The sequence below is a fragment of the Mirounga angustirostris genome, unplaced genomic scaffold, assembly GCF_029215605.1.
Source record: "Mirounga angustirostris isolate CCGP_5_RB_7025 unplaced genomic scaffold, mMirAng1.0.hap1 SCAF_13, whole genome shotgun sequence".
Classification (NCBI taxonomy): domain Eukaryota; kingdom Metazoa; phylum Chordata; class Mammalia; order Carnivora; family Phocidae; genus Mirounga; species Mirounga angustirostris.
In genome coordinates, this window is record NW_026991721.1 from 46,297,902 (window position 1) to 46,310,263 (window position 12,362).

The following is a 12,362-nucleotide window of genomic DNA, read 5'->3' on the forward strand; positions in this document are numbered from 1 at the left end:
GGAGAAGCAGGCTCCCTGCTGAGCAGGGAGCCCAGTGCTGGCTCCATCCCAGGACCCTGGGATCATGACCTAAGCCAAAAGCAGATGCTTAACTGATTGAGCCACTCAGGCAGCCCTTGATATCATCCTTTCTATAATACTAAGAAATAGGTAAATATTTCTGGAAAACAGAGTCATTTACTCAGGTAACTCCTGGAGCCCCAAACCAGGCGCCCTTGTGGTTGAAGTAGCCAACATAATATTCCTCTTTTAAAAACAGATAGGGGCGCCTGGGTGGCTCAGTCGTTAAGCTCCTGCCTTCGGCTCAGGTCATGATCCCAGGGTCCTGAGATGGAGCCCCGCATCGGGCTCCTGCTCGGCGGGAAGCCTGCTTCTCCCTCTTCCGCTCCCCCTGCTTGTGTTCCCTCTCTCACTGTGTCTCTCTCTCTGTCAAATAAATAAAATCTTTAAAAAAAAAAAAATACAGATAAAGTGTTGACTCTGGACATGGCGCACTATTCACCTTCACATTAGCATCTGAATAAAACCTACAACTACTTGAATCAACTAGAAGTGCTAAAATTTCTATTGATACCAACATCGTTGTGAAAAGGATGTCATAACAAATAGAATTTAGTTTTTTCCTATGATCCAGTGACAGTTGTATACATAAACAGCACTAGATGGAATTTTTCTCGCCAGCCCAAAGCCTTTTGCTTCAGCCTGGTGTGATCTAATCATTATAAACTGGGTCATGATGTTTAAACCAGGTTGCCTGGGGCCATGGTAGAGCTGACCAGGGTGCCACACCCAACTGTGTTCTGTCAGTCTCAGGGAGCTTGAGAGGCAAGCTTCAGAACTGGAATCTTATAAGCATAGACTCAGAATTGAATAGCATATTAAAGGAAAAGCAGTAGGAATTGGAATTAAGAGCTCAGGAGTTTTAATTAGACTGTTTAAATCCTGAACCTCTTCCAACTGTTTAACCTTGAGCAGGTTAGTGATTCTCTTCTGAGCTCAATTTTCTTATTCGTAAAATCAGAAAAATAATCCTAGTCTCCTAAGGATTACAAGATAATGTATAAATATCTAAGTATAATAATATAATAAGTATACATTATAAGTATAATTCTCTAATATATAATATGTATAATAAGTATATGAACATGCTTGAGGCTCAATGAATGTTAACTAGTTATAATTATCAAACTCAAGAATAGTGACCTCCAATTTCCCAGTTCATGCTTAAAGAAGAGAAAATTCAAGCTGAAGTAAAAAAATAGAAATAATAAATATATGAGGCTCTGTCACAATTGGTATTTTAAAATGTCATCAGGGGCACCTGGGTGGCACAGTCAGTTAAGTGTCCAACTCTTGGTTTCGGCTCAGGTCGTGATCTCAGGGTCATGGGACCGAGCCCCATTATCAGGCTCCATGGTCAGCATGGAGTCTGCTTAAGACTCTCTCTCCCTCTCTGGGGTGTCTGGGTGCCTCAGTCAGTTAGGCATTCGACTCTTGATTTCTGCTCAGGTCATGATCTCAGAGTTATGGGATTAGGCCCCCCATCAGGCTCTGTGCTCACCAGGGACTCTGCTTGAGAGTCTCTCTCTCCCTTGCCCTCTGCCCCTCCCTCCACGCATGCACTCTCTCAAATAAATAAATACATCTTTTAAAAAGTTGTTTTTAAAAAAATAAAATACAATGTCATATCAATGATATAAACTGTTTTTAAATGCATCTAAAAATGTTATTTGAGCAAAGATTACTGATAAAATCTCAAAACCTCAGGGAGGGAAATAAGAGTCAAAGTGACCTTGAAAAACTTGACTGGAGGAGAGCATGTTTGCCAAAACCTGGAGGAAAAGCAACAGGTACCTGGGCAGTATGGTATAGTTCAGGATAACAGCCAGATTTGGTTATTACTGGCCCAGTGGAAAATGAACACATACCCATAGTGGGGTACATCTGCTACAGAGGGAAGAAGCCTGGGCTGGACAAGAGAAGCCCAGGGCTGGTCCAACCCTATGCTAGCTCTGGTATGACTCTGGGCAGGTCCTTTCTCCTATGTTCTAATGTATAAGTGTTGGATGAACAAGTTTTTAAGGTATTTAGTACTTCATAGCAGTCTCCTCAGGTCATGATCTCACAGTTGTGGGATCGAGCCCCACATTGGGCTTTGCGCTCAGCGAGGAGTCAGTTTGGGACTCTGTCTCTCTGTCCCTCTACCCCTCTTCCCCACACACTCTGTCTCTCCTTCTCTCTCTCATAAATAAATCTTTTTTTTAAAAAAAAGAACAAACTATACAAGTAGAAAATACGTGAAATAAGCAACTGCCATTTTATGCAAAAAGACACACAAATAACCAGCAAACATAAAAAGATGCTTAACTTCATAATTGTAGAAAAGCAAAATTTAAAAATAAAATTGTCTACATATCAGAATGGCAAATGTTAAATGTTGGAGTATATGCTATTTCTACAAGACTGTGAGGAAAGTCCGTCATAGTTTGTGTGTGGGAGTATAAATTTTTGGAGACAGCTTGGCAATAGCATCAAAATTTAACACTCACACCCTTTATTCAACAAGTTGTTGTTACATAGTATTTACTGTAGCATTGTTTATAGTAGCAAAATACTGAAACAACCTAAGGGTCCATCAACTCTGCACTGGTAAAATAAATAAATAATAAATAATAAAACACTTCACAGCTATCAAAAGGAATAGGACAATGTATAGGAATATGTGAATGAAGAAAGTTCTTTAAGATATATTAGTAAGTGGAAAAAATAAAGGTATAAAACTACATGTAAAATATCTTGTGTAAAATTTTAAAATTATAACTTGATAAACCTCCTTTTACTCATAACAAAAATAACTGGTAGTATATACAAAAAGCTATCAAAATGGTTATCCTTAGAATAATAGAGTTAGGGGGACCATTTTATTTTTATGCCTTTGTATTGCTTTAATTCTATGTATGTGCATTATGTACATATATTAGTTTTATTTTTTTATATCAATACATTATTTGAGCAAGGAGATTCTGGCCTTTTTTTTTTTTTTTTTTTTTTGCTTTTTCCTTTACTAGTTTCTGTTTGCTAAGTGAATACATAATCATGTTAAAAACATGCAAGAAAAAATTAAAAGAAACAAATAATGCCTGTACCCTTTGACTTAGAAAGTATCTTTCCGGGGAATTTACCCTTCAGAAACACCTTCATAAGTGTTCATAGCAAAAATCTGGACACCACCTTACAACTTACAATGGTGGGGATCTTTTGAAAAAAATGCTGGTCCATCCATACTGTGGATTACTGGGCTCTTGTTAAAAAGGTAAAATGGTATGAGCTGATATGGAAGTTGTCCAAGATATATTGTTAAATGAAAAGCAAAACAGAAACAGGCTATAGAATTATATATATGATATGATCCTACTCACTTAAAGTGTGATGATATATGTATATATGTATAAACTATATATGTAAAGAAAGAAACAGAAATAGAGATAAAGTTGGGTGCATGCATACGCATATAGTAGATTTCTAAAAAGTATACACAAAAAACTGCTAACATTGGTTACCTCTGGGAGGGAAGATGGTTGAGGGGATTTTTTTACTTTCCTCAGATACCTTTCTGAAACATTAGAATTCATTTACCATGATCATATATTATTTTTTAATAAGAAGTTAACCCTAATTGTTTGACAAGACAAGAGATTATTTGGCTCACGAAGTTCCTTCATTCAGCTTCCTGTAGGCAAGAGCCTACATCTTCTTACTTTTCCTGTCTCTTCCGGCTGTCTGAGTCCTATTCTGACTCATCTGTAACTAGACAGTCTCTGAAATGACTGTCGTCTCCTAACAAGTAAATCCGGAATTCTATATTCAAAGGGGCTTTAAACTCAAGGAGTCTCACAATCACTTCCCTCTGAGGCAGAAGAGTATTGAGTCTTGGGAGGTGAAAGGACAGTAGCTCAGCTGGTGAGTGGCACAGTCAGGTCACACCCAGCTCCCTGGACTTCTCAGTGTTACCATGTCATCCAAGCTCTCAGTGAGGAGCTCACCAAAATAGAAAGCAGGGAAGAGGCATGGACAATTATAAAAGTGGATAAGGAGACTTTCATGAAGCTATTATGAGAGGACTAGGGTGTAGAATTAAAGATTACAGATATTTCAGCCCCGACAGGGAAACAGAGGCAACTCACCATCCACCACCCAGTGTCATTGTCAAAGAGATGAGAGGCAAAATAAGATTTTTATATTTTGCATGCAAATGGTCAGGGTTTTTTTATTATTACTTTTCATGGATGATAGCCAGCTTCTCTGTAAATAAAAGGAAGTCAAATTGTGGCATCAACTGCAAAAAACTAGCTCTCTGTAGGTTGGAAAACTGGATTTACTGTGTGTTCAGTCGAAGCAGAAAAGCTGCTTAGGGGCCTGCCTTGTTCACCTTTGTTCTTCGCCCCTGGTCCCTCTCCTGGGGCAGAAACAGAGCCCTGATGTTGGAAGGCACTCAGTAATTATATTATGTTGACTTAGACTGAATTGATTTGAGAAAGATTTTAGCTTTTACTTCTCATTAAATTTGACTTCAGAATGATTTTTCCCTTTCAGCAGAGTTTTGTGCTTGTTTTTTAGATGTTCTGTTTCTCTTTTGGCATCGGCCCCAAAATGGGAGTTAGCAACAGCAACATAAACTCCAGGCATTCTTTATTTCATTTTGTCAGAATTCATTCTGGAATTGTACATGAGAAATGGGGCAGTCAAGTTTATTTTGGAACAAGGCTCAGAGCTGTCTAACCAAGCTCGGGATGACAGGACCAGGCATATGACCAAAAAGAGGGATTTGGCAGGTAGCCAGTTCCATTTCACACAGTCTACCCAGAACCTCATCTGAATATATTAATCTGTCAGCACATACTCGTCTATGTACATTACATGTGTCTCTCCTTATTATCCTGTTTTTCCTCTAATTTTGAAGGCTCATAACCACCCCAGCAATCTAGGAAACAGAGGCATATTAAATGCACACACTAAAATTCTTGTAGACATGCATAGACAAAGTTTCAACCCAGTCAGACATGCTATAAACGCCACAAGATGAAATTTCATGTCTTTGCTAACTAAAAGTTGTCATGAGCCTGAAACTTGCTAAGTAACACTCAAATGCCTTGGTAGGACGGGAGAGGTTTTGAAGCAGGTGACATAATCTTAGCTTCTCAGTTTGGAGAAGCATTTTTCTTCTATCAAAATAATCTGCCTTATGAACTGCCAAAATTCTCTGGCTTCCCCTTCCAGGTGAATGGCATTGACCTCCGTGGAGCATCTCATGAACAGGCTGCCGCTGCACTGAAGGGGGCTGGACAGACGGTGACCATTATAGCACAATACCAACCTGAAGGTCAGTGAGAACGCAAACCTACAATGTTCCAATTTGTTTCTTTGTGAATATGTACCCACATTTCTGATCACCTGTATTAACCAGTCTCCACCAACAAGGCTTTTTTAAAAACTTACCTGTCCTGAAAAATGGGTGCTCCATGTCCAAAGAGCATGAGGCTTTGTTACTCTTAATCTTCCAAGGAAAACATCAGTTAGAAAGTCCTGTTTGAAATTTGAATTAGAAAAAAAGCTTTATTATTTATGTTCTTATCTGGTACACACTTTGGTCAGCAATGGTTACTATAAAAAGAATTAAGGTGGACTAAGGATCAAATTGACACGAGACAGAGTAACAGGAGAAAATCAAATTTACTAGCATATGTATATGGAATCCACATAGACAGGCAAAATAAGGTATATATGTCATCCTGAGCTAAGAAGTGGGCAGGGGTCTGGGACTTCAGAGGAAAGGAGTCCATTTCACAGATATTTGCCCTGCCATACAGATGGGTCACTCAGATAAAACTTATCTCTGCTAATAGCCCTTGTTCTGGGAAAGACCCCCAATTGAGATTCTTCTATGTGTTTATGGGAGGGGCAAAAGTTTCTCTTGAGCCTGGAGGGTCTCCATTGTCTTTAGGTCAAAATCCATGTGCCAAAGTGGCACATTCAGTGGGGGAGGATGGTTGTTCCTGAATCCCTTCAGAAGCAAGGAGAGAGAGAAACAGACCATGATCAGTGGTATGATCAGAGACCATATTCTCTCTTTGTCACATTAACTCTTACTAACACAGTTTTTTTGTTGTCCTTGAGGCGGGGTTTTGTTTGTTTGTTTTGCTTTTTCTGCTACAGTATCGCTTGTTTGTAATACACTACTGTAAACCCTGAAACTTGGTGAGATGTCATAATTCAGATTAGCCAACTGAGACTTGATGAGGTATCCTAAATTGCATTAGCCATACTCCGCTCTTTGGTTTGTTTGAACATCTGTTTCTATGATCAGAATGAGGTTCAGTGAGACAACAGGGATGTTACCTACTGTGTGGTTGATTTTTCAGCAAATTTGTATGTAGATTACTCCTTTTGTTAATGAAATACAATTAAGCACCCACAGTGGGCTAAGACTTTTTACAAAAAAGCAAAGGGGTGTGGTTTCTATCTTTAAGAAATGTAGTTAATTACCCTTGGTCCACATGGCTAGCAGACAGGACTTTTAAACAGGTAAACATGAAAGTATAAGATGACATTAAGGGAGAGCCTTTTTGTGTAGGGGTATAAAGAGCTTCTTGTGATTCTTTTTTAATGTCAGTTGGTCTGTTGTTCTTTGGAAGACTAGTTTGTGTCTTGCCTGTGATGTCTTAGATTTTACCGTAATGGTGGTCAACCACATATTTCCCATGAAAATAAAGAAAACATTCTGCCATGTGTCTTTTGGAATGTTACATTTATTTTGCCTGACTTTAGAATTAGAATTTGCAATTAAGTTATTTAAAAAAATGTATTAAATGCTTTCTCCTATTGGCCTCACCCAGATATGGCCAGAGAGCTGGGGAAGAGGGGATTTGTGATTGTCAAAGATGGATGATGACAGCACCAGGAGAAAATGTTCTTCCCAGTTTTGAAAGTCTTTCTACTTCTTAAAAATTAGTAGACATGTCGGGCGCCTGGGTGGCTCAGTCGTTAAGCGTCTGCCTTTGGCTCAGGTCATGATCCCAGGGTCCTGGGATCGAGTCCCACATCGGGCTCCCTGCTCGGCAAGAAGCCTGCTTCTCCCTCTCCCATTCCCCCTGCTTGTGTTCCTGCTCTCGCTATCTCTCTCTCTGTCAAATAAATAAATAAAAAATCTTAAAAAAAAAAAAAATTAGTAGACATGTCTTCTAATAGGAGTAAATTGGCTCCAGAAGGATCCATTATAAAACAGAAAATAAAAAACATTTGGGTGAGCATAATTTGAGGAGCAAATTCTACTTCATATGGAATAAGAACTTTCCCATGGAATTTTTCCATTTTCTTTATAGCTGTTTTCGTTCAGTCTCAAACTGTATGCCCTTCACCATAATCTGGCACATGGCATAAATATCCCAGGCTGTTTTCCCATTTCTGAAAAATTTCATCTCCAACACCAAGTACACCAATTAGAAGCCCTTGATAGTGAAGATAGCCATTCAAATGTCCTTGAACAGAGTGATTTTAAACTTTAAAGGTTACAATAAAGGACAAGCATGTCATAGTTCTATCAACATAAATCTTCATCTTAAGCTTCCTTACAGCTTTTGTTTCCTTTAAGCAATATACTTAATTTGGATACTATGCTGTACTTTGTGAAGATGCCTGTTCAAAACATGTCTTATAAATCATGTAAATAGATTTTCAAAGTGCTTCTGAAGAAATTTGTAAATAAAAACAATAAGCTTATTTCAAAATGCCAAAGCACAGATAGGATTCACAGAACTTCCTATTTTAATAGTCTATCTGTATTCTAATTTGTCACAGCTTTAAATCAGTTGGAAATGTGGCAATGTAACATCAAGCAATCCTCTTTCCTCCTTTGTAAATTTAATGTGTAACTGAGCCTTAATTTAACTATTGTTTGAAATGGAAAACTGATTGGATTGTTGTTTAGATCATTTAGGGACATTTAAATTATATGACAATTTTAGGAAATAATGAACAATTGACCTTTAAGATAACAAGTGAAAAAATGAGTATGCCATGACAGTCCATTAGGAAATTTACCAGATCCCCTTCATTTGCACCAGTATTGTGAGGTGTCCATGCTAGGACAAATTTTATTGACTTCTCTTTTGGCATGGTCAGGAACCAGGCTTCCAGTAAATAAGCTTTTCAGTTACATTCAAATGCTTTTATCAGGAATATATTAGATTCCTTCCTCAGTATTACTAGATATTCAGAAAATTTGGCCCTTACCCCCATCCCAAGTCTTTGTCTTTAAGGAATTTTTTTTTAATCTTACTGAGGAGAAAGGACTTCAGATACATTAAACAGAGATCATTTTCTGATGACGTAGGACCAAAATTATATAAAGATGACACCATATCTGAGAATTATGGAATGTCAGAGAAGGGATAAAGCTGCAGGAGTCAAAACAGTACAAGAGTACTTCATGGAAATGGGGAAATGGAGCCAGACATTTAAAAATGGGTGGGATTTCCATTCGGAAAGGCAGAGAGAAAAAAAATATCTTGCTAAACTAAATAAGATTTTGAACTCTGTGTGTGTAGGCACAAAACCTACATTTTGTTCACTGATAAATCAGTTTTGAGTGTTATACATATTATTGGTATTTCTTAAAGAGTTGCTGAACTAGTGAATAACATTTACCATTCTTTAGCACTGGAGTTTCCACTTGAAAATAATTGAAGATTGGAGGGATGATTCAGTTTTACTACTTGCATTTTTTTCATTTTTGCTTCAAAGCAGAAAATAAGTGCTAAACAAGTGTTTATTACAAGATATAAAACAATTTCCAACTGTGTTTTTCATAAGACTTAGCACATTTTTGGAATAATTATAAACAATTTATAATTATCAAATGTAACAATAAATGTCTTCCTTGGCAAGTTTCACTGTGCAAAGTAAGACCAAAGTTGTTATACTTACTTCTGCTTAAAATGAGCTTGCCCCCAGTTGTTTAAGTTACTCTATCCATCATTAAATCTTATTCAGTGTCTAGTTCTAGGTAGTAGAATTAAAGCCACGTTTGAAGAGTCAAATGCAAACAATGTTTTTTTTCTGGTGGCATGATTGTGATTCATTTATACCACCTTTTTTTTTAATCTTTCTATCACATGCTTACTTGGAAACTAATATGTATTATATTGATATTAGGAAGAAAATAATGAAATTATTTTCTCTATTTTTTTAAGAGGACCATGTATCTGATAATTAAGGAATAATTCTACTTAAGCGATATGGGAAGTTAATTCTTGTAAAAAACTCCAATTACCTTTATTTAGTTAGTGAAGTTACTCCAACACTACTTCAAAAAAAGAACCATAATGCCTGCCCTCCCCCCACACATACATATACATCTACACCCCTTTCCTATTCCTTTCCAGCCATCTTCCCCAATGCTTTCAGAATTATGGTTCTCTAGGATACGACCCCAAGGTACCTATGCACAAACTCCATGCCCTTCACAATATGGTCCCAGCCAACCTCCATGCTCCCTCTTCACTCTACACCATCATCACCCACCAGCATCATCTTTTGTACTCTCCCATGCTACACAGGACTGCTTTCTACGTCTCAACACTTGGTCCTGAGCAGTCGTGTTTCTGGGCCTTTGCTCATGTGGGTTTCTCTTCCTGGAATTCCCTTTTCTTCCTTTCTCCCTTTCTATCCCTACTCATTTTGAGGGCCTGCAGATGTCAATTCCATTATGCAATCATCTTCTATCTGCTAAGTCGGTGTTAATTGATTCTTTCTCTGAGCTCTCTAGACCTACATTCAGATAGTTTGTATGTCCCTTAATGTGATTTGCACAATTCCCCACTCAAGTAAGCTTCTAGAGGGCAAGAACCCATTTATCACTCATTTTATGTCCTGAGAGAATTTGCACAATATGAATTTCACTATGCTTTATTAAAGAGTTATTGAATGGGTCTCCATTTGTTTTAGAAATGCAATATAATATCTTCAGTGTGCTGGCAAATAATTAATAGGAAGTATTTAAGAAATATTTGCTGAATGAATATTGAATGAATTGCCTGGGGTTCTGATATTAGATAGGGAAAACGGTAAATGAGTCCTCAGACTGGGCATTTGGTGTTGATGCAGTTTTTAGGTGGTGCCTTTTTTTTTCTTACAAAGATGTGACCCTAGTGGATAAACATTCTTTCTCCTGCATTGAGGAAAATCTACAGCTATTGTTCTGTAATATAACACAAAGAAAAGATGATTAAATCTCTAACATTTTTTAAAGTTCCGAAACTCAACTTTAATACCACTGGTGAATTTTAAAAAGTTACTGGAGCTCCCAGGTGGCTCAATCTCTTGGGCATCCCACTCTTGGTTTCGGCTCAAGTCATGATCTCAGGGTCATGTGATCGAGCCCTGCATTGGGCTCCATGCTCAGCATGGAATCTGCTGGAGATTCTCTCTCCCTCTGCCCCTCTCTCTCATTCCTTCTCTCTCACTCTCTCTCTCAAGTAAATAAATAAATCTTTTTTTCTTAAAAAATCATTGATTGTAACCAAATGATACATTTATCAAAAAGGGTCTAACACAGCATTTCTCTGAATCAGACTGGGGCAAACCTCTTACAGCATTTGCTGCCTTCTCACTATGTAATAATACCTCTACTTACTATGAGATCACTGACTAGGGTTGAAGTAAAAAAGCACCAGCTATTCACTATGAGAATGAAGTGAACAATAGAAATTAGAGCCAAGATATTCCTATGACAACCACCAATATCCTCTTGGCTTTAATCTGACTGCTCGGGGCATTGTTTTGGATCCTGCAAAGCCTTCAGAAGGGCCTGCAAGCAGGGAAGATGTCAATGGGGGTCCCCATCAGCAAGCAGGGACTTGAATAGACCATGGAGGGGTCTTATTTCGTCCACCTTTTTTTTTTTAAAGCTTTTATTCAAATTCCAGTTAGTTAACATACAGTGTATTATTAGTTTCTGGTGTACACTATAGTGATTCAATACTTCCATACAACTCCCAGTGATCCACCTTTTATTTTTTAACAGACTACTTGAGTTCCTGAAAGAAAAGCCCCAAGGACAGAGTTAGTTGTTGCCTGGAGACTTATAAATGTGGTCTGGTTTATGGAACTGTGGCAGAGTGGCCATGTGGTTCATTTATACATGTATTCGGTTAATGGATATTTTTACTGAACACTTATTATGCCCCACTCAATGTTCTTAGGAAATGATGAAAAAGTACGCCAAAAGGCCCTCTCAAATAAATATTAAATTTGTTAGATGATGATCAGTAGTATAAATAAACAGGAAGAAAGGTAAAAGTAACAGGGAAATATATCATGGGTCTAGAAGGCCTAGATAATAAGTTCATATTTCAGCAGAGATCTCAAAGAAATCAGGGAGTAAGCCATGCAGGAAGCTGGGGGAAGAAAGGAATTATTCTAGATTCCTGGTCTACCAAGTGTGGTCTATGAACCAGGAGCATAGATATTAATTGAGAGCCGGTAGAAATGCACAATCTCAAGCCCCAACTCTGGCCTACTAAGTCAGAATCTACATTTTATCAAGATCCATAGGTTATTTATATGTACATTAGTTTGAGAAGCACTGCACTAGAATACTTGAGGACCCTGCAGAAATTGTGGTTTGTCACTGGGTTGGACTCCCTCTACCTGAAGTCCAGGGCGATGTCACATAAGGCGGTATCACTAGGTTTGATTTCTGGCATGTGTAACTCAATGATTGGTCATGCCTCCGTGGTTTTACTAGGGACAAGTCAGGCTGCAGGGGATCCAAGAAGTTCATATGTCATTCACCTTTACCTAGCCTATACCTCCCCTCTAAATATAGATTATCAAGCAAATTCATAAATCTTGCTAGAACTCCTCATCCAGTGAAACAGTGAACCTACTCAGGCTTCATTCCCTTTGATTATGGCCTCTCCTGCAAATGCGTAGAGAAGCAGTTGAGTGAGGATGAGGTAAGATTGAACTTCATCCTGATAGATGACTTTACAGACCAAAAGAAAAAAAGTCATTAGGGCATCACTTTAAAATTTTTTAAGTAACTTACTATATTTTTAAAGCAGAAGTTCATTTCAGTAATCTTTTTTACTCCTTTTAAATTGTGAAGCTAGTTTAAGAAATTAAATTAAAAGAAAGAAAAGTACTCATTCTTTTCAGAATGAAGTGAAATTCTTTTCCAGAGTTACTAGTCTGAATTAAGTCACAAGCTTAAACCAGAGTTGGACACCATGGTCTATTTCTCTATAAGGTCAAAGATGCGATGAAACTTAAAATGAATATGTAATTTACCATCAGAAAAATAT

At 37.8% G+C, this 12,362-nt stretch overlaps 1 protein-coding gene across 2 annotated transcripts in view; it reads left to right on the top strand.

Annotated features, from left to right (window-relative positions):
- LOC123856523 (disks large homolog 2) overlaps window positions 1-12,362 on the top strand; it is an 812,179-nt gene that overhangs the window by 492,676 nt on the left and 307,141 nt on the right. For both annotated transcript variants that reach the window (XM_064576814.1, XM_064576815.1), the window contains exon 12: window positions 5,278-5,380. In XM_064576814.1, coding sequence (XP_064432884.1) covers window positions 5,278-5,380 — 103 coding nt within the window. The remainder of the gene's footprint in view (window positions 1-5,277; window positions 5,381-12,362) is intronic.